At 36.5% G+C, this 22,538-nt stretch overlaps 1 protein-coding gene across 2 annotated transcripts in view; it reads left to right on the top strand.

Annotated features, from left to right (window-relative positions):
* Positions 1-22,538, top strand: part of MAP3K1 (mitogen-activated protein kinase kinase kinase 1) — a 79,793-nt gene that overhangs the window by 52,093 nt on the left and 5,162 nt on the right. For both annotated transcript variants that reach the window (XM_057540542.1, XM_057540543.1), the window contains 11 exons: positions 2,057-2,178; positions 2,786-2,867; positions 2,981-3,164; positions 5,061-5,333; positions 14,536-14,657; positions 16,301-16,392; positions 16,664-16,853; positions 17,169-18,450; positions 18,825-18,977; positions 20,429-20,591; positions 21,748-21,879. In XM_057540542.1, coding sequence (XP_057396525.1) covers positions 2,057-2,178; positions 2,786-2,867; positions 2,981-3,164; positions 5,061-5,333; positions 14,536-14,657; positions 16,301-16,392; positions 16,664-16,853; positions 17,169-18,450; positions 18,825-18,977; positions 20,429-20,591; positions 21,748-21,879 — 2,795 coding nt within the window. The remainder of the gene's footprint in view (positions 1-2,056; positions 2,179-2,785; positions 2,868-2,980; positions 3,165-5,060; positions 5,334-14,535; positions 14,658-16,300; positions 16,393-16,663; positions 16,854-17,168; positions 18,451-18,824; positions 18,978-20,428; positions 20,592-21,747; positions 21,880-22,538) is intronic.

A 22,538-nucleotide genomic window follows, 5' to 3' on the forward strand; every position in this document is an offset into this window, starting at 1 on the left:
CTAGTAAGTGTGCTTCAGCTCAGGAATCACACATCGTGACATTGATGACATATTTGTTCAGCTTTCAGGGAAGTTTTTTGGGGAACTGTTATTTGCTGTCAGTCACTCAGACCTGTTTTTCAGGAATTATAGCTTAAGATAGTAGAAGTGTAATATTGAGCCCAGGGGAAAAGCCTGAGCTTCGTAGAAACACGAATTTGTAGGGATAAGTAGGTTATGGGATAGTCTCCTCAAATTAAAGCCAAATGATAGATTTGCCACAAACTGTTCTGTGATCTTGGAAAGCTTACTTAGAATACCCCAGAATACCCCAGAATCTTGTCTTTATGTTGTAATGGAAATATTGTTACTGATTTTAAAAGCTATTCATCACATCATGAAGGTTCAAACAAAAATTTGTAAAATAGAAACAAACCCCCCCCCTCCAGTCTGGGCTGCACACAAAATGACTACTGTTAACAGTTTTTAATACATCTTTTAAAATTATATAAAGCAAGGAAAATATAAAACTCTTCTCTGCATTCTATGGGTATGCAGACACACACACACCCCAATACTTCTCTCATCTTTCCTACTGTTAAGCAATATAGTCATGACATATATTTTGATCTGCAACTTGCTTTTTAAATTTAAAAACAATTTTTACTTTATATATCAAGAACATTTTCCTCAATACAAAAAATACACACTACTTCAGCTATATAAGATTGTATGGATATGACACACTATATTTTGCCCTTGCCAGAATTAATGGACATTTAGTACACCTCTAATTTTTGTTGGCCTATTAAATGCAATAAATTTTATATTTTTTTGCTTACATAAAATATTTCTGAAGGATAGAATTCTAGAAAATAGGTTTTTTTAGGTCATGGATATATACATTTAGTATTTTAAGAAATACTAGCAAATTCCTTTCTAAAAATTTCAGGGTTTTTTTTACTCCCACCAGTAGTGTATATGAGAGCCTGTCTTCCTATGCCATTATCAACCTACTTAATTTTTGTCAATCAGAATTATCCCATTCCCCCTACAAAGACAAATAAGATAGAGCTTTATTAATTTAACATGTATTTTGTACTTCTCTTTTCACATTTATTGGCTATTGGTCTTTTTTATTTCAACTGCCTTTTTATCTTCTTTGCTCATTTCACTGTTGAGTTGTTAATATTTTTCTTACTGATTTTATATTCACTTTGTATATAAAAGGAATAGTCAAATATATACAATATAATTCAGATACACATAATAAAGTTACAATTTTGCCATAAATGGAACCATTCTATACAAGTTTGAATTCTGTCATGTTATCTGCTTTTTTTCACCATATGGTATATTATGGATATTTTTCTTTGTCATCATTTATGGATCTCTGATCCTTTTCAAAGGCTTCATAGTGTCTGGGTGTACCATTTTTTTAACCTTCTTTTGATGTTCCTTTGGTTGATATTTTCCCTTATGCTAAATAGTTCTGCAGTAAACATTCTCACACATACATCTTTATTATTTGTCTCTCTATTTCCTAGAAGTCTAATTGAAAGGTTGTGTGCATTAAAAATGTGACATACTCGTTTCTAGGAAAGTTGGACTACACACGCACCAAAATTGTCTGAGATGTGTCTTCATACTTAAGGATGTGGAATAGATGAGCTCTACAGTCCTTCTAATACTTGAAATCTTGAAACTGTTGGCATGTAGTATGTTTGTACATAGTCAAATCTTATAGCAGTTTGTTTATTCAAAAGGTACAATAACAGAATTTTGGGGATACATATCTCTCTAAGATTGTAGTTCATAGGTTGAATTATATTCATAGCAAGGAAAGGTTAGACCATATCCACAACCTATAAATACATGGTGGTATGAGTCTGATTCAAAATTACTGTATATTAATAAGAGAAATATTTCTCAAATAGTTCATATACAAGATGCTCCTAAACAAGAATTTCTAATTAATTTTTTCATAGTCTAAAGAAGCCACAATTGTTTTTAGCATATGGCATTAATTCTGTTACATTCTTTTGCGGTTAATGCTTTTGTTTCCCCTTCTTTATAGTATAAAAGATGAAGAGGAACAGATGTGTCCTATTTGCTTGTTGGGCATGCTTGATGAAGAAAGTCTTACAGTGTGTGAAGATGGCTGCAGGAACAAGCTGCACCACCATTGCATGTCAATTTGTATGTGGCTCTTTTTCTCTCTGTGTTTACTCAACGTGGTTATTACTCTTATCAGCTAACTATATCATTTAGGATTTTAACGTAGCCTTCAGCGAGACTGGTGAGAGAAGAAAAGAAGTATAGCTAGGCCCTGTAAGAAGTTTTCAACAAGTAGGAGTTTAGGATCTCTTAGGGATGAGCAAAGAAATGTTATAAAGTGTGACGTGTGGTAATGGAAGGCGTGCACAGAATTAGAAACAGTTCTGATCTGGAAGGTGCACATGGAGGGAAGGAGGTGGAAGAAGGTCTGGTCAGGCCTTCCAGAGAGGGTAACGCCAAAGCAAGTTTTGGAATAACATTACCAGGTTATCAAGTGGGCAGAATGTTTTGAAAAACAGTAAACAAAGTACATGTTATATATATAGCATGTTTAATTAAATAGCATTTGCAACAATTACAAGCATCAGAATAGTTTAACCTTCCGTGTTTGCCTGCGTTTAGGTAAACATAAAATGTTTTGAGGTTCCTTCCATATAAATCCCATACTAGCTATTATGAACAATTATTACATAAATGCTTAATGTTAAACATTTATACTTTTCTAAGTATTTTTTCCATAATTTTTCAGGGGCAGAAGAATGTAGAAGAAATAGAGAACCTTTAATATGTCCCCTTTGTAGGTCTAAGTGGAGATCCCATGATTTCTACAGGTAACAATTATGACCTAATGATTTGGGTATGTTTAATAAAGAATAAAAATGCTCCCGAAGTGTTGTTTAAATCTGTTAATTACTTTAGCAAGCTTCGTCACTTTTTCATTTAGCCACGAGTTGCCAAGCCCTGTGGATTCCCCTCCTTCCCTGCGAGCTGCCCAGCAGCAGACCACACAGCAGCATCCCTTGGCTGGATCACAACGAAGGAACCAAGAGAGCAATTTTAATCTTACTCATTATGGAACTCAGCAGATCCCTCCTGCTTATAAAGATTTAGCTGAGCCATGGATTCAGGTAAGTAGTTCTTGTTCTTCATTTCTCAAAGGAACATTTATAGACTAATTAATGTAGTTGTCTCCCCAGTTGTTTATAATTTAAGAAAGTACTTTTGCTTGCCTCCATCATGACTCGTATTCCATTGAAAATTTTAATTTTACCTTTGATGTTAATACTCTGCCACTTATTATAGAGCTTAAACTTCAAAATTTCTTTGTAATCTCACCTCCCATCTCTAGAAACATCTTTCTAAACTAACAGACATAAAAAGGTTATTCAAGGATAGACACTAGAACCATTTAATGTTAAGTTTCTCCAATGTTTAATCCTGCCAAGAATTTGTCATTTTTCTTATTTGTTGCCATTTAAACTCAGTTTCTCCTATTCATATTCTCATGGCATATGTTAGGTACTCAATAATTGCTGAGGGGATGAATAAGAAAAGAATGTGGTATTTACCTTGTTTCAGTCATTTTTATTTGTAAGGACAGTTTCCATTCCTTTACTTTCTCTTCTGCTTAAATACTTTTTCATCCTTAGTAAATCGGAATTTCGGTTGGTTGGTTGGATTCTAATGATTTTCTTTGTTGTTATCTGCTTAGTCCATTATTTTTTAAAATGTAGAATCCAAAACCAGACAACATCTCCAGTAGATTATAGTGAAGTAAAATGTTTTTGATAATCTGGTAAATTCTATTAAATTCGTTAACAGACACAGTAACTCATTAAGCTTATTATATCAGAAGGATTTATCTACTTTTTCTTTTGTGACCATTATAGTCTTGCAGCTTTTGAATTCTCTTTTCTTAGCATGTTAACAGCCTAATAGGAATCTAATAAAATTTACAAACTTAATATATTATTTATTTTATCTAGTTCATTAACGGTATTTAACATAGGCCCTCACCTGCCCCTTCATGAGTCCTCAGGAAAACTTTCAATTTGGTATTTAGCTATTGGATGCCATTTTTTCAAGGCAGTGGTTCAGGTTTGTTTTGCTTAAGGTTTAGGTTGGCCTAGGCTATATATTCCTAGTTTTTTAAATTAGGAATATCATATAAGACATAATTAAGACTTATTGGTATGCTGTTTAACAGTGCCAGGCATACAACAAATTCACTATACTCTAATTGATTTATTCTCCTTTACTATCACTTTAAAACAGAACACATAAAAAAGTCATGATTTATTTTCCCCAAAAATGTGTTTATTCATCCCTAATATTTAGAACTTTTTCAAATGAAACATTATCTTAGATATTAAGTTTACTTTTAGCTAACTGGTCCATAATGTCAAGACCATGCACCCTTTCTTTTCTTTAGGGATTCTCTGGCTTTGCAGATGTGATAATGATGACTATAATGACATGCACTTTAAGTATTTCATTAGCCTTTGCTGATCTGAACACAGTGTTTTTGTTTACTCTTGATTTTTCCACTCCATTCATTATATTTTTTCTAGTTAACCGAATAAGAGCCTTTGACTTACTACTACCATTGGTAGGAGAAATACTCTTATCTCTTGAACACCTGCCCCAGTGCCTTTCTTGATCTGGCTTTTTTTAATCTTCAGTTTTTTCTCTGTAAACTACCTTAACACAAATACAAATTTGAGGTTCTTCACAGATATGTTTATTTTGTTTTGTGGTAAGCACCGGAGTACAGAAATGCATATATATCCATCTAATTACTTAATGGTGTTCACTCTTAGTTTTACTTGAGCTAATAAATGTTAAGGACTTTTGCTAATTACCAGTTAAACTTGAGTATGTCCTTATGGACACATTTGAAAATTGTATAGTATGGTGAAGACTTAAGAAATGTCCAGTTTTCCTTTAGTAACCAAAAGTCATACTTAATTCAAAACACTTCAGTTTTTCTTCACATCGAATTCATTTTGTTTGTTGGATTATAGGTATTTGGAATGGAACTCGTTGGCTGCTTATTTTCTAGAAACTGGAATGTAAGAGAGATGGCTCTCAGACGTCTTTCCCACGATGTTAGCGGGGCTCTGCTGTTGGCAAATGGGGAGAGCACTGGAAATTCCGGGAGCAACGGCGGGAGCAGCCCGAGTGCTGCCAGTGGGTCTTCCCAGACCAGTGTCTCAGGAGATGTGGTGGAGGCATGCTGCAACGTTTTGTCAATGGTCTGTGCTGACCCTGTCTACAAAGTGTACGTTGCTGCTTTAGTAAGTAGCTTTATTCTATAACTATAGCGTTATGGGTTTCTTGGGTTTTTTTTTTTTGACAGTTTGCAGATATCATTTTTAAGATTCAGTAAAACTACTTTACCTAATTTAATTTTGGAAAATCCAAAATTTTTTTTTATTCCATAATCCCAGGAAATTGCAATCTTCCATTTAATCTCTTCACTTGGATTTTACTCGTTTTAATCCGGTCAACTTTTCTTATATGCTGTTTACTTTTCTCTACTCTGAAGTAGCAATAGCAGGACTTCCCTTATGGCGCAGTGGTTAAGAATCGCCTACCAATGCAGGGGACACAGGTTCGATCCCTGGTCTGGGAAGATCCCACATGCCGCAGAACAGCTAAGCCCGCGCGCCACAACTGCTGAGCCTACATGCCACAACTGCTGAGCCTGAGTGTCTGGAGCCCATGCTCCGCAACAAGAGAAGCCACTGCAACGAAGCCCCTGCTCGCCGCAACTAGAGAAAGCCCACGCGCAGCAATGAAGACCCAACGCAGCCAAAAAAAAAGCAATAGCTTGCTATTCGTACCTTCACGTTTGCCTTACATTATACGTGACCAAATTAAAGATTCTTTATGGGATAGCAAAGTAACCAGAGTTACTTTGATTTTTTTTTTTAATTTGATATTAGTAGACATTAAGAAGAACTGATTTTGGGGACTTCCCTGGTGGTCCAGTGGTAAAGAATCCGCCTTGCAGTGCAGGGGACGCAGGTTTGATCCCTGGTCAGGGAACTACAATCCCATGTGCTGTGGGACAACTAAGCCTGCGTGCCACAACTACTGAGCTCACACGCCTCAACAAGAGAGCCCATGTGCTGCAAACTACAGAGCTGACACACTCTGGAGCCCGCGAACCACAGCTAGAGAGAGAAAACCCACACGCCACAACTAGAGAGAAGCCCAAGTGCTGCAACGAAAGATCCCACGTGCCTCAACGAAAGATCCCGCGTGCCGCAACTAAGACCCGACACAGCCAAAAATATAAATAAATAAATATAAAAAGAACTGATTTTTAATGAATGTTGTATGGAAATTCAGAAACCTTTTCACAAAAGAGGATTCCATGACATAGATTACTGAGTAGTTTTTCTAGTTTAACCTGTTAGAAGTTGTCTTTCGTGAGATGGAATGACAAGGAGGCTGTTCTGTTTGTAATTTTGTAGGCTAAAATTTGACTTTCTCCATTATGACTATATATATCTTTAGAACAGGGCTTCTCAACCTCAGCATTTACTGACATTGAGACATAATTATTTGTTGGGGGCAGGGGTGCTGTCTTATGCACTACAGGATGTTTAGTAGCATCCCTGGTCTATACCCACTAGACACCAATGGCCACCCTGTCCTCCCCTAAGTCATGACAACAGTGTCTCCAGGCATTGCTGAGTGTCCCCTGAGGGTCGAAACTGCCCCCAGTTGAGGACCACTGCTTTATTTATTTATTATTATTTTATATTTTTATACAGCATGTTCTTATTAGTTATCTATTTTATAAATATTAGTGTACACATGTCAATACCAATCTCCCAATTCATCCCACCACCACCACAACCCCGCCCCCCCCACCACTTTCCCCCCTTGGTGTCCATACATTTGTTCTCTACATCTGAGTCTCAATTTCTGCCCTGCAAACTGGTTCATCTGTACCATTTTTCTAGGTTCCACATATATACGATAATATATGATATTTGTTTTTCTCTTTCTGACTTACTTCACTCTGTATCACAGTCTCTAGATTCATCCACGTCTCTGCAAATGACCCAATTTCGTTCCTTTTTATGGCTGAGTAATATTCCATTGTATACATGTACCACATCTTCTTTATCCATTCGTCTGTTGATGGGCATTTACGTTGCTTCCATGACCTGGCTATCGTAACTAGTGCTGCAGTGGACACTGGGGTGCATGTGTCTTTTTGAATTAATGGTTTTCTGTGGGTATATATATGCCCAGTAGTGGGATTGCTGGATCACATGGTAATTCTATTTTTAGTTTTTTAAGGAACCTCCATACTGTTCTCCATAGTGGCTGTATCAATTTACATTCCCACCAACAGTGCAAGAGGGTTCCCTTTTCTCCACACCCTCTCCAGCATTTGTTGTTTGTAGATTTTCTGATGATGCCCATTCTAACTGGTGTGAGGTGATACCTCATTGTAGTTTTGATTTGCATTTCTCTAATAATTAGTGATGTTGAGCAGCTTTTCATGTGCTTCTTGGCCATCTGTATGTCTTCTTTGGAGAAATGTCTATTTAGGTCTTCTGCCCATTTTTGGATTGGGTTGTTTGTTTTTTTAATATTGAGCTGCGTGAGCTGTTTATGTATTTGGGAGATTAATCCTTTGTCCGTTGATTCGTTTGCAAATATTTTCTCCCATTCTCAGTGTCGTCTTTTCGTCTTGTTTGTAGTTTCCTTTGCTTTGCAAAAGCTTTTAAGTTCAGTAGGTCCCATTTGTTTATTTTTGTTTTTATTTCCATTACTCTAGGAGGTGGATCAAAAAAGATCTTGCTGTGATTTATGTCAAAGAGTGTTCTTCCTATGTTTTCCTCTAAGAGTTTTATAGTGTCCAGTCTTACATTTAGGTCTTTAATCCATTTTGAGTTTATTTTTGTGTATGGTGTTAGGAAGTGTTCTAATTTCATTCTTTTACATGTAGCTGTCCAGTTTTCCCAGCACCACTTATTGAAGAGACTGTCTTTTCTCCATTGTATATCCTTGCCTCCTTTCTCATAGATTAGTTGACCACAGGTCCGTGGGTTTATCTCTGGGCTTTCTATCCTGTTCCATTGATCTATGTTTCTGTTTTTGTGCCAGTACCATATTGTCTTGATTACTGTAGCTTTGTAGTATAGTCTGAAGTGAAGGGAGTCTGATTCCTCCAGCTCCGTTTTTTTCCCTCAAGGCTGCTTTGGCTATTCGGGGTCTTTTGTGTCTACATACAAATTTTAAGGTTTTTCATTCTAGTTCCATAAAAAATGCCATTGGTAATTTGATAGGGATTGCATTGAATCTGTAGATTGCTTTGGGTAGTATAGTCTTACAATATTGATTCTTCCAATTGAAGAACATGGTATATCTTTCCATCTGTTTGTATCATCTTTAATTTCTTTCAACAGTGTCTTACAGTTTTCTGCATACAGGCCTTTTGTCTCCCTAGGTACGTTTATTCCTAGGTATTTTATTCTTTTTGTTGCAGTGGTAGATGGGAGTATTTCCTTAATTTCTCTTTCAGATTTTTCCTCATTAGTGTATAGGAATGCAAGAGATTTCTGTGCATTAATTTTGTATCCTGCAACTTCACCAAATTCATTGATTAGCTCTAGTAGTTTTCTGGTGGCATCTTTAGGATTCTCTATGTATAGCATCATATCATCTGCAAACAGTGACAGCTTTACTTCTTCTTTTCCAATTTGTATTCCTCTTACTGCTTTTTCTTCTCTGATTGCCACAACTAGGACTTCCAAAACTATGTTGAATAATAGTGGTGAGAGTGGGCATTCTTGTCTTGTTCCTGATCTTAGAGGAAATGCTTTCAGTTTTTCACGATTGAGAATGATGTTTGCTGTGGGTTTGTCATATATGGCCTTTATTATATTGAGGTAGGTTCCCTCTATGCCCACTTTCTGGAGAGTTTTTTTATCATATATTGGTGTTGAACTTTGTCAGAAGCTTTTTCTGCATCTATTGAGATGATCATATGGTTTTTATTCTTCAGTTTGTTAATGGTGTATCACATTGATTGATTTGTGTATATTGAAGAATCCTTGCATCCCTGGGATAAATCCCACTTGATTGTGGTGTATGATCCTTTAAATGTGTTGTTGGATTCTGTTTGCTAGTATTTTGTTGAGGATTTTTGCATCTATATTCATCAGTGATATTGGTCTGTAATTTTCTTTTTTTGTAGTATCTTTGTCTGGTTTTGGCATCAGGGTGATGGTGGCCTCATAGAATGAGTTTGGGAGTGTTCCTTCCCCCGCAATTTTTTGTAAGAGTTTGAGAAGGATAGGTGTTAGCTCTTCTCTGAATGTTTGGTAGAATTCACCTGTGAAGCCATCTGGTCCTGGACTTTTGTTTGTTGGAAGATTTTTAATCACAGTTTCAATTTCATTACTTGTGATTGGTCTGTTCATATTTTCTATTTCTTCCTGGTTCAGTACTTGGAAGGTTATACCTTTCTAAGAATTTGTCCATTTCTTCCAGGTTGTCCATTTTATTGGCATAGAGTTGCTTGTAGTAGTCTCTTAGGATGCTTTGTATTTCTGCAGTGTCTGTTGTAACTTCTCCTTTTTCATTTCTAATTTTATTGATTTGAGTCCTCTTCCTCTTTTTCTTAATGAGTCTGGCTAATGGTTTATCAATTTTGTTTGTCTTCTCAAAGAACCAGCTTTTAGTTTTATTGATCTTTGCTATTATTTTCTTTGTTTCTTTTTCATTTATTTCTTCTCTGATCTTTATGATTTCTTTCCTTCTACTAACTTTGGGTTTGTTTGTTCTTCTTTCTCTAGTTCCTTTAGGTGTTAAGGTTAGATTGTTTATTTGAGATTTTTCTTGTGTCTTGAGGTAGGCTTGTATTGCTATAAACTTCCCTCTTAGAACAGCTTTTGCCGCATCCCATAGGTTTTGGATCGTCATGTTTTCATTGTCATTTGTCTCTAGGTATTTTTTGATTTCCTCTTTGATTTCTTCAGTGATCTCTTGGTTATTTAGGAATGTATTGTTTAGCCTCCATGTGTTTGTGTTTTTTTACGTTTTTTTCCCTGTAATTGATTTCTAATCTCATAGTGTTGTGGTCAGAAAAGATGCTTGATATGATTTCAGTTTTCTTAAATTTACTGAGGCTGATTTGCGACCCAAGATGTGATCTATCCTGGAGAATGTTCTGTGCACACTTAAGAAAGTGTAATCTGCTGTTTTTGGATGGAATGTCCTATAAATATCAATTAAATCTGTCTGGTCTATTGTGTCATTTAAAGCTTGTGTTTCCTTAGTAATCTTCTATTTGGATGATCTGTCCATTGGTGTAAGTGAGGTGTTAAAAGTCCCCCACTATTATTGTGTTACTATAGATTTCTTCTTCTATAGCTGTTAGCAGTTGCCTTATGTATTGAGGTGCTCCTATGTTGGGAGCATATATATTTATAATTGTTATATCTTCTTCTTGGATTGATCCCTTGATCATTATGTAGTGTCCTTCCGTGTCTCTTGTAACATTCTTTAAAGTCTATTTTATCTGATATGAGTATTGCTACTCCAGCTTTCTTTTGATTTCCATTTGCATGGAATATCTTTTTCCATCCCCTCACTTTCAGTCTGTATGCGTCCCTAGGTCTGAAGTGGGTCTCTTGTAGACAGCATATATATGGGTCTTGTTTTTGTATCCATTCAGTGAGCCTGTGTCTTTTGGTTGGAGCATTTAATTCATTCACGTTTAAGGTAATTATCGATATGTATGTTCCTATTACCATTTTCTTAATCGTTTTGGGCTTGTTTTTTAAGTCCTTTTCTTCTCTTGTGTCTCCCACTTAGAGAAGTTCCTTTAGCATTTGTTGTAAAGCTGGTTTGGTGGTGCTGAATTCTCTTAGCTTTTGCTTGTCTGTAAAGCTTTTGATTTCTCCATTGAATATTGTCGGGTAGAGTAATCTTGGTTGTAGGTTCTTCCCTTTCATCACTTTAAATATGTCATGCCACTCCCTTCTGGCTTGTAGAGTTTCTGCTGAGAAATCAGCTGTTAACCTTATGGGAGTTCCCTTGTATGTTATTTGTCATTTTTCCCTTGCTGCTTTCAATAATTTTTCTTTGTCTTTAAGTTTTGCCAATTTGATTACTGTGTGTCTCGGTGTGTTTCTCCTTGGGTTTATCCTGTGTGGGACTCTCTGCGCTTCCTGGACTTGGGTGGCTATTTTCTTTCCCATGTTAGGGAAGTTTTCGACTATAATCTCTTCAAATATTTTCTCTGGTCCTTTCTCTCTCTCTTCTCCTTCTGGGACCCCTATAATGCGAATGTTATTATGTTTAATGTTGTCCCAGAGGTCTCTTAGGCTGTCTTCATTTCTTTTCATTCTTTTTTCTTTATTCTGTTCTTCAGCAGTGAATTCCACCATTCTGTCTTCCAGATCACTTATCCGTTCTTCTGCCTCAGTTATCCTGCTATTGATTCCTTCTAGTGTATTTTTCATTTCACTTATTGTATTGTTCATCTCTGTTTGTTCTTTAATTCTTCTAGGTCTTTGTTAAACATTTCTTGCATCTTCTCGATCTTTGCCTCCATTGTTTTGCTGAGGTTCTGGATCATCTTCACTATCATTATTCTGAATTCTTTTTTTGGAAGGTTGCCTATCTCCACTTCATTTAGTTGTTTTTCTGGGGTTTTATCTTGTTCCTTCATCTGGTACATAGCCCTCTGCCTTTTCATCTTGTCTATCTTTCTGTGAATGTGGTTTTTGTTCCACAGGCTGCAGGATTGTAGTTCTTCTTAGGACCACTGCTTTAGAATAATTCTTATCTGGTCTGGTTTTTTTTTTTTTTTAATTCTTCCACTTCATTTTTTTAATTAATTAATTTATTTAATTTATTTGTTTTTGGCTGCGTTGGGTCTTCGTTGCTACGCACAGCCTTTTTCTAGTTGCAGTGTGCGGGCTTCCCTTGTTGCAGAGCACAGGCTCTAGGCGTGCAGGCTTCAGTAGTTGCAGCATGCAGGCTCAGTAGTTGTGGTTCACGGGCTCTAGAGCGCAGAGTCAGTACTTGTGGCACATGGGAGTAGTTGCTCCATGGCATGTGGGATCTTCCCAGACCAGGAATCAAACCTGTGTCCCCTGTGTTGGCAGGAGGATTCTTAACCACTGTGCCACCAGGGAAGTCCCTGGTCTGTTTTTTTTTTTTTTCTCCCCTGGTCTGTTTTTAAAACTCATTTCATTTCTCTGCCTCCACTCTTAATCTTTTTATAATCCATCCTATAACAACTATGCCTAGCAAATCTTCTTTTTGAAATGTAGTATAGTGTAGTGTTTATGAACATTAGTTTGGAGTCAAAATTGAGTGACCTCATAATTTATCATCCCAACTGGGAAACTTGAATAATCTGCTAAACTGGGACTAGCCTAGGCAATCTGCATATATGGTCAAAATCAAACTTTTTAGGACTCTTAAACTTCAGCTTTTTCACCTATAAAATAATGAAAATATGTACCTCTTGGGTTTGAAATGAGATTGTGTAGATACCTCTAACTGGAATGTCTAGTACATTGTGAGAACACTGAATATAATAGTCATCATTGTTCCTTAAATGCCACTTTATTCCCCAGCTCAGAAACCTACAGAGGTTTCTGTTTCTTCAACAGTATTTCCTGAGGCATATTCTGTGGAAGCTTGGCTGGATTATGAAAAGTTCCTTCCCTTTCTTCCCTGAAGAAAGAGCTCTGTGTTCAGTTAAAATTGATGAATACTAAATTACATGAGGTTAAATGGGTCTGTTCACTGAAAGGCTTCTAGGAGCCTTCATAAGTTAACATACATTGGGAATCTAATCATGGCATGATGCATTATTTCCCAAATTTATCTTAACCGTGGTCTGTTTTTTCATATAGCATCTTGAGGGACCAACATACTATAGAATACTATAGAATAAAGACCAGCATACTGTAGAATAAAGACCAGTGTTCTTGGCTCAACTTTTTACCTCTTTCTTCTTACTACTTTCCAACACAAACCTTCAGACATATTTGACTGTTCAATATAATGCCTTACTATCTGGTTGTTTATTATCACTTCACATGGTTTCCCAATGCGTTCATGAGCTCCTAGAGTGCAGGGACTCTGAATGATACTGTATTCTGATTCCTCTGCAGTTATTTAGTGTGCCAGGCACAGTGAGGGCAGACATGGTTCCTGCCCTTAGAGCTCTCCCTTCCCTTTCTCCCCTCCCTCTTGCCCTTCTTTGTTTTCCCTTCCCCTCCCTCCCCATATATAATTTTTTGCTGAACCATTTGAAAGTTATGTGCAGGCATCATGACATTTCACTTCAAATACTTTAGCATGTATCTCATTCTTCTGTATAATCACCATGCAATCAGCAAACTCTGAAAATTTAGCATTAATAACAATATTATTATGGACTATAAAGTCCATATTCATATATCCCCAAATTGTCCCAACAGTGTCCTTTTCAGCTAAACTACAGACTTTATTCATATTTCACCCATTTTTCCATTAATGTCTTTTTTCTCTTTTAGGATCCAATCCAGAATCTCACATTGCATTTAGTTATCATGCCCCCCTAATCTTCCCATCTGTGACAGTCCCTCAGTCTTTACTTGTCTTTTGTAGACCTTGACACTTTTGAAGTGTATTGGCCAGTTATTTTGAAGAATGTTCCTCAATTTGGGTTTATCTGGTATTTTCTCAGGATTACATTATGCATTTTTCACAAGAACACCAGAGGTGATTTGCCCTTCTCAGTGCATTGTTTTTAGGGGGTATATCACGTCAGTGTGTCTTATTATTGGTGATGCCATCCTTCGTCACTTGCTTAAGGTGCTGTCTACTGGGTACTGTAAAATTACTATTAATAAATGTCTTGGGGGAGATACTTTGAGACTATGCAAATATCCTGTTTCTATTCACAAATTTTAGCATTTGTCAGTGGATCTAGCCCTACAGCAATGACTACTGTGGTGTTCTAATGGTGATCTTCTATTTCCCATATTCCTCCTTTATTAGTTAATTGGAATTTGTCTATAACGAAGAGCCGTCTCTTCTCTCCCATTTATGTATTTATTCAGTTTTTTATTTCTATCACCATAGACTCATGGGTATTTATTTTATTCTATGGGTTATAATTCAGTACTATCATTTACTTTGTTGCCCAAGTTATTCCATCTTTAGCCATTGGGAGCTCTTTCAAGTTGGCGCCTTTCCTCATTTTCTTTTTAAAATAACTTTTTATTCTGAAATTAATTCAGACTTTTAAAAATTACAGAAATAGTTGAGAGTTCCTTTCTACCTTATCTATTTATTTATCCAATTTTTTATTTGTATCAGTATCAACTCATGGATTCTTATTTTATTTATGGGTTATAATCTATTCCTATCATTTTATTTCTCAAATTGTCTTCAGATTAGGCCATTGTCTCTGATGCTTTTTAAATGTAGTTAAACTGACCTTCAGTTTTTTTCCCCCAGAAAACGTTGAGAGCCATGCTAGTATATACTCCTTGCCATAGTTTGGCAGAAAGAATCAAACTGCAGAGACTTCTCCGGCCAGTTGTAGACACCATCCTAGTCAAGTGTGCAGACGTCAATAGGTAAGGCCCTACAAATGAACTGCTTCAAACCGTCTTGTCCTGAAAGCCTAGCACAGAGCCTCACACCTAGTGAGTATTTGATACATACTTACTAAATGAGGCTTTGAATATTGTTTTCTAATGTGAAATTTGAAATTAACATGTAACATTTAAAGCTCTTAAGGACTAGGAAGAAGAACTAATGGCAAGTAAAAACCAGGCTAACAAACTGCATGGACTTCCACATTATTGTACTGTGATTGATTCTCTTTTATTTTAAAGTAATATTCTTAAAACTGAAGTCCAGTTGATAAGAACAGCAGCTGATATATGAGATATTATCTCATTTTAGAGAATGAGTTACACAGGATAGGAACCAATAAAATCATTATACATGCTTTGCATTATCAGGGCCAAAAAAAACAAAAACAAAAACCCCATTCCATTATTTTCTTTGTGATGGAATTTTACTCTAACTGTGATAGTTTTGTCAAATAACAACAACAACAATTCCATATATCCCTGCAATATCCTTAAAAATCAGCAAGGAACAGGAACAGCCCTAACTGGAGGTAGAGAAATGAGGGTATGGTGATAGGGAAAATGAGCACAAGCTATGCTTTTATTAGACCGCTGGTTCTCTCTCTCTTTTATTTTTTCCCTTTCCATAAAGTGGGAGGAAAAAGACCACTTTTCATATAATGAGCATAGCTACAGTAAACACTTTTTTGGCAGTTCTCATCTCTTCGTGTCCCAGCAGATCTCAGGTGGTAAGAAGCACTGACTCTCCCTTGGTTTGCCTCTGCCATTACCTCCCTTTGGAGCTCTTCTAGTCCAACTTTGTCTTCCTCCCTAAGTCACATGATGTAGTCTGTAGAGGACCTCAGAAATTAAGCACTTAACTTTGACTTGTTTCTCATCTCATAAAGTCTGTCTTTTGTCTCCATTGTTTCTCTACACAAGCCTACAGATTGTAAGTATTAGAGGTTTTCTTGTTGCTTAGAGAAAATACTATAAATATCTGAAAAAAATTAACAATTAATTTGCAAAATGCATAGAAAAATCATTTCATTTCTTAATATTATAATAGGGTTTTTTCCCCTAAGAATTTCAATGCTTTTATGGCATTTGTTTTGTTGTCTGCTTTCTGAAATTCTAAAGTTAGGTTGTTTACCTGGTCACTTGAATGACTGAACATCATAAGAAATATGGTAAAGAGATTTTATGATATTTAGACGTCATTCTGGCTATATAAAGAGAATATAAAGGTTTTGGATGGGAAGATTTTGTTTTTAATTCAGGAGAACTTAGTGAAAATTCAGAAATCAAAATGTCTGAGTCTTTTCTTTCTTATTTTAACAAGGTATGATAATGAAAATAAGCCTTTTATCTGGTTTCGTATTTAAATTAATACTTGCTGCTTAAGAGCCAGTAGTGAAGATTGTGTGCTTAACATAGAAGATAAGGTAAAATTTATGAAATTAGACCTAATAATAAATATTATTACTTATAGTGACATCATTAATTCAGTTTTAGTGGTTGAGAAGCAAACACTCCTAAAAACATTTTTTCCCACCTTTTCACAAGGCATTACATTACTCCTCTCCTTTTAATATGTATTTTATCCAAGATTCAAGTCTGATGTTGCTTCCTTTCATTTTTAGTCGCACAAGTCAGCTGTCTATATCAACGCTATTGGAATTGTGCAAAGGCCAAGCAGGAGAGTTGGCCGTTGGCAGAGAAATACTTAAAGCTGGTAATGACTTTTTACTTAAAATTAATATAGCATGTTTTATCATTTTCCTTAGACGGTCTAATCTCATAATCTCTAATAGGGCAGTTACAGGATTTTGAAATAATTTTGTAAATTGACTCAGCTAACATTAGAAATAGGAATTAATCTAAAAGGGAGAGTCTTGAAATTAATATAATTCAAGTATTTTTGTTAACCTTAAACCATTTGATCATGTTTTGTTTTAGATTTTAATATCACTGCTTTTCAGTTATTTTTACTTTACTTTCTGTAGGATCCATTGGTATTGGTGGTGTTGATTATGTCTTAAATTGTATTCTTGGAAACCAAACTGAATCAAACAACTGGCAAGAACTCCTGGGCCGCCTTTGTCTCATAGATAGACTGCTGTTGGAATTTCCTGCTGAATTTTACCCTCATACTGTCAGTACTGATGTTTCACAATCTGAGCCTGTTGAAGTCAGGTAATTTTTCTTCTGAAAATACGTTTCTTTTCCTCCTCTTACCTACCCCATCCCACCGCCCCCCGCCACACCCATCCAAGAAGGACACATTTTAGATGAATGAAAGACTCAAATTACAGCGCACATGTAGGTTACTGATACCTTAATATTTGATTGGCAAACACCTGAAGTCTAGGCTATTTAATTAAAAATTTATAGATCCTTTATACTGATTTTTTTAATGTAAAAGCTGTGAATTAGTACCGTTTTCTTTATTTGTATATATTTTGCAGTAATTTTAACTTGTTTCATAATTGAATGTGTTTTTTCTTTCAGGTATAAGAAGCTGCTGTCCCTCTTAACCTTTGCTTTGCAGTCCATTGATAATTCCCACTCAATGGTTGGTAAACTCTCCCGAAGGATATATTTGAGTTCTGCAAGAATGGTTACTGCAGTACCCCATGTATTTTCAAAACTGTTAGAAATGCTGAATGTTTCCAGTTCTACTCATTTTACCAGGATGCGTCGTCGTTTGATGGCTATTGCAGATGAGGTGGAAATTGCTGAGGCCATCCAGCTGGGCATAGAAGACACTTTGGATGGTCGACATGACAGCTTTTTGAAGGCATCAGTCCCTAACAGCTGTCCAGAAGCCACAGAGAACAGCTCCTTTGAGCGCACAGACCATTTAGAGAAAACTGGAAAAGGATTGTGTGCTACAAAATTGAGTGCCAGTTCAGAGGACATTTCTGACCGACTGGCCAGCATTTCAGTAGGACTTCCTAGTTCAACAACAATGGAGCAGCCAAAGCCAATGGTTCAAACAAAAGGCAGACCCCACAGTCAGTGTTTGAACTCCTCTCCTTTATCTCATCATTCCCAGCTAATGTTCCCAGCCTTGTCAAGCCCTTCTTCATCTGCCCCATCTGTACCACCTGGCACCGTAACAGATGTCTCTAAGCATAGACCTCAGGGGTTTGTTCCCTGCAAAATACCTTCTGCATCTCCTCAAACACAGCGCAAGTTTTCTCTACAGTTCCAGAGAAACTGTTCTGAAAACAAAGACTCAGATAAACTTTCCCCAATCTTTACTCAGTCAAGACCCCTGCCCTCCAGTAATATACACAGGCCAAAGCCATCTCGACCTACCCCAAGTAATACAAGTAAACAGGGAGATGCCTCAAAAAATAGCATGACACTTGATTTGAACGGTAGTTCCAAATGTGATGATGGCTTTGGCAGAAGCAGCAATAGCAGTAATGCTGTTATACCTAGTGACGAGACAGTGTTCACCCCAGTAGAGGAGAAATGCAGATTAGATGTCAATACAGAGCTCAACTCCAGTATTGAGGACCTTCTTGAAGCGTCTCTGCCTTCAAGTGACACAACAGTAACTTTTAAGTCAGAAGTTGCTGTGCTCTCTCCTGAAAAGGATGAAAATGATGATACCTACAAAGATGATATGAATCATAATCAAAAGTGCAAAGAAAAAATGGAAGCTGAAGAAGAAGAAGCTTTAGCGATTGCCATGGCAATGTCAGCATCTCAGGATGCCCTCCCCATAGTTCCTCAACTACAGATTGAAAATGGAGAAGACATCATCATTATTCAACAAGATGTAAGTATAGTCTTTAAGAGGTTAGAGAATTTCCTCGGGCCATGCTAAAATAAAACTAATTCAGAAATACAGCTTTTAACATGAGTTAACTGTTAGAAGCAGATTTTTCACATAGAATTAATTATACAACAGTTTTTGTATCATTATTTGAACAGAAATACTCATTGCCTATTTCAGAGGCGCTTCTGGTTGATTCTACAATGGTGATCACTTATGCATTTGACATTGGTCACCAACACTGTCCCTTCAGAGGTCAAGTTTATAGGTGATTTGGGAAGCCAGACTGAACAAGAGTAATATTTTGCCAGGCTGATTTCACAAACTCTTACTCTTTTAACTTAACAGTAAAAGGATTGCTCTCATTTAATATGCAGACACCAGAGACTCTACCAGGACATACCAAAGCAAAACAACCTTATAGAGAAGACACTGAATGGCTGAAAGGTCAGCAGATAGGCCTTGGAGCATTTTCTTCTTGTTATCAGGCTCAAGATGTGGGAACTGGAACTTTAATGGCTGTTAAACAGGTAAATATCTAGTGAGCATATAAATGATTAAAATTATAAAAGTGAAAAATGAGCAAATAAAGGATATATCCCCGTATGTATATATTTTAGTTTTTAAAGTTTTCAGAAACCCAAATTTCTTTTTTTTTAATATTTATTTATTTATTCTATTTATTATTTTTTTTTTTTGCTGCATTGGGTCCTAGTTGCGGCATGCAGGATCTTCATTGCGGCACGTGGGCCTCTCTCTAGTTGTGGCTTGCAGGTTTTCTCTCTCTAGTTGCAGCACGCAGCCTCTCTCGTTGAGGCGTGCAGGCTCAGTAGCTGTGGCGCGAGGGCTTAGTTGCTCTGTGGCCTGTGGGATTTTAGTTCCCCGACCACAGATCAGACCCACGTTCCCTGCATTGGACGGCGGACTCCTTACGACTGGACCACCAGGGCAGTCCTGAGAAACCTAAATTTTAAAGTAGATGTTGCCACAGCACCAAAAGTATCATGAGTTCTGTTTGAAAGTTGAAGCATGATTATTGTCATGGTTCATCAAGATGAAACATCAGGATAGGCCCTATAAAGGCTGCAGTTTTTGTTTGCACTTTTTTATATTTATTAGAGGTATGGTTTTATACTCCCTTCAGCAAAGTTACTGGTGCAATGTCATCTTGGGATTTCTGTGGTTTAATTTTTTTTTTAATTAATTAATTTATTTATTTATTTATTTTTGGCTGTGTTGGGTCCTCGTTTCTGTGCGAGGGCCCTCTATAGTTGCGGCAAGCGGGGGCCACTCTTCATCGTGGTGCATGGGCCTCTCACCATCGCGGCCTCTCTTGTTGCGGAGCACAGGCTCCAGACGCGCAGGCTCAGTAATTGTGGCTCACGGGCCCAGTTGCTCCGCGGCATGTGGGATCTTCCCAGACCAGGGCTCGAACCCATGTCCCCTGCATTGGCAGGCAGATTCTCAACCACTGCACCACCAGGGAAGCCCCTGGTTTACTTTTTATAATGAGCATGCTTATCAAGATATGACAATAGTTGGGAACTCCCTGGTGGTCCAGTGGTTAGGACTTGGCGCTCTCACTGCTGGGGCCCGGGTTCAATCCCTGGTTGGGGAACTAAGATCCCACAAGCCTCATGGCGAGGCCATAGTAAAGTTTTCATGTTTAAGTCATGTTGGTTCTTATGATTGGGCTTTTCTCAATTTTTTAGTCTGTCTTCAGACAGTCTTGAAAGATTGGTTATGTCCCAGTCTCTTTTCATCTCCTGATATTTTACTGCTGCTTGTTAGATTCTTATTATTTAAAAGAGTTTGACTTGGTTTTTTAATAAAGTATCTACATTGCATTCATGAGCATAAATGCCTTCTATTGATACATAAGTTAATTTGGGTTTGTCCATTTTAGATTAGATTGTTAGTGAAAATTATAAATAGAAACGCATCAGAATTCAAAACTTTGTAAACATGTTTACTGAAATAGGTGACGTATGTCAGAAATACATCTTCTGAGCAAGAAGAAGTAGTAGAAGCATTAAGGGAGGAGATAAGAATGATGAGCCATCTGAATCATCCAAACATCATTAGGATGTTGGGAGCCACATGTGAGAAGAGCAATTATAATCTCTTCATTGAATGGATGGCAGGTATGTTCATGTTTTAAATTACAAATAGTAATACATAGATTTAACTTTTGCTTGATATTAAATTTAGGAAAAACCGTTTAATGAACACTTATTTTTATTAAATAGTTTAGATTCCCTAAAAGTAAATTGCCTCAACATAGTAGTATGAACTGTAAATAGTTTGTCTTTTCATTTAAATATAAATAAAATATTCATTACTTCTACCTTTTAAACTTTTTCAGTGTGTCTTTTAAAATGATTGTGTATCATTGTTTTATAGGAATAATTTTTTTAAACCTGCCATGGTAAGATCCATATTTGTCCAGTTGGCCATCATTAATAGGACGGATTTAGGAAATATTTTAACATAACACTATAAAAATAAAATTAATTAAGATATAGCTTTAGAAACTAACAGGTAAACTAGCACTGAAGCGTAAAGTTGAACCTTGTCATCTACTTGAACAAATAGAGACTGAGTTTTATTTTGTATTATACCGTATATACAGTAAAATAAATGACTTGGGACGTAATGAATACATAAGCGCTTGGTTTATTTAACTTCTTAGATTTTTTTGTGTTTGAAGAGTGTATTTCTATTTACAAATCAGTTCTTTAGTACATTCTCTGATGTTGGTTGTTACCTGGGTTGATGGTTGTATATAGGTTGACTATTATAAACAATTTTAGATGAGGCTTACTGAGTTTGTGACTTGTCCTAGGTCAGAGCTGGTAAATAGTAGGATATGAAGCCTAACTCTGGGTCTTCTGGCTCCTCCCATTCTTTTTACCTTCTGTTAAATAACATGTTACCACTGTTTACTTACGTCATTAAGAAAGAGATTTTGTATATCTTGGTCAAAAAGACAGAGAGGTGAATTGTACATATGAGAAATAGTTCCATCCAAAATTGTTAACTTTTAAAGCTTTCTGAAATCTTGACCTTCCAGAAAACCAGTTCATGAGGGTTCCATGAAAATGTCTCCTAATTGATAGGTCTTAAGATTACTGGAATGTGTTAGTTTTTAAACCAGTTTCACTTCTGAAGCAGATGATAAATTTAATATTTCAAATGTAAATGTGAGCTCATGCAGTGTAAGCTTATGTAACCAAAGTGTAATAAACAATTTTAATTTTGGCTTAAGTTTATGACAGATTATTATTATTACATGTTTAGGGGGATCTGTGGCTCATTTGCTCAGTAAATATGGAGCCTTCAAGGAATCAGTAGTTATTAACTATACTGAACAATTACTTCGTGGCCTTTCATATCTCCATGAAAACCAGATCATTCACAGAGATGTCAAAGGTAGGAATTCTTTTAATTATCTTCTTATTATCAATAAGCAGAAAACAAATGTAATTTTAAAACTTAGACCTTTGTTGATAGTTTCTAACTTGAAATCAACTATGGGATTGTTTCTCCTGAGTAACTCAGATCACTAGAATTATCAGAAGTGAAAGGAGTGAAAGGAACTTTCAGGGTAATATATTCTGCCTTCCTTAGGCTGAGACTTTTCCACAGTCTTACTGCTAATTGATGGCAAACCAAGTACCGAATCCAGGTCTCTGATTCCCCTGTCTTGGTCTCATGATGTACTTAACTGCCTCCCCAAAGGTTCCTGTTCCTGGCTTTATTTAAAATAACTGGGATATTGTAAACTCCTTTTAAGAAAAATGCTCTCAAATCTTTTGCAGTTTGGTTTATTAAGAGCAACTTCGGGGAATTCCCTGGTGGTCCAGTGGTTAGGACTCCGTGCTTTCACTGCCGGGGTGCAGGTTCGATCCCTGGTCAGGGAACTAAGATCCTGCAAGCTGTGCGGCCAAAAAAAAGAGAGCAACTTTGGTTTTCTGACATGAATGCCTTTAGGATTTGATATAACACATTCAAGTAATTTTATAACATTAATTTTTTATTAAGCTATAATTATGAAATTACAGTATAAAGTCTGAATTGGTCTAGGTCAG

The sequence above is a fragment of the Balaenoptera acutorostrata genome, chromosome 2 (genome assembly GCF_949987535.1).
Source record: "Balaenoptera acutorostrata chromosome 2, mBalAcu1.1, whole genome shotgun sequence".
Classification (NCBI taxonomy): Eukaryota; Metazoa; Chordata; class Mammalia; order Artiodactyla; family Balaenopteridae; genus Balaenoptera; species Balaenoptera acutorostrata.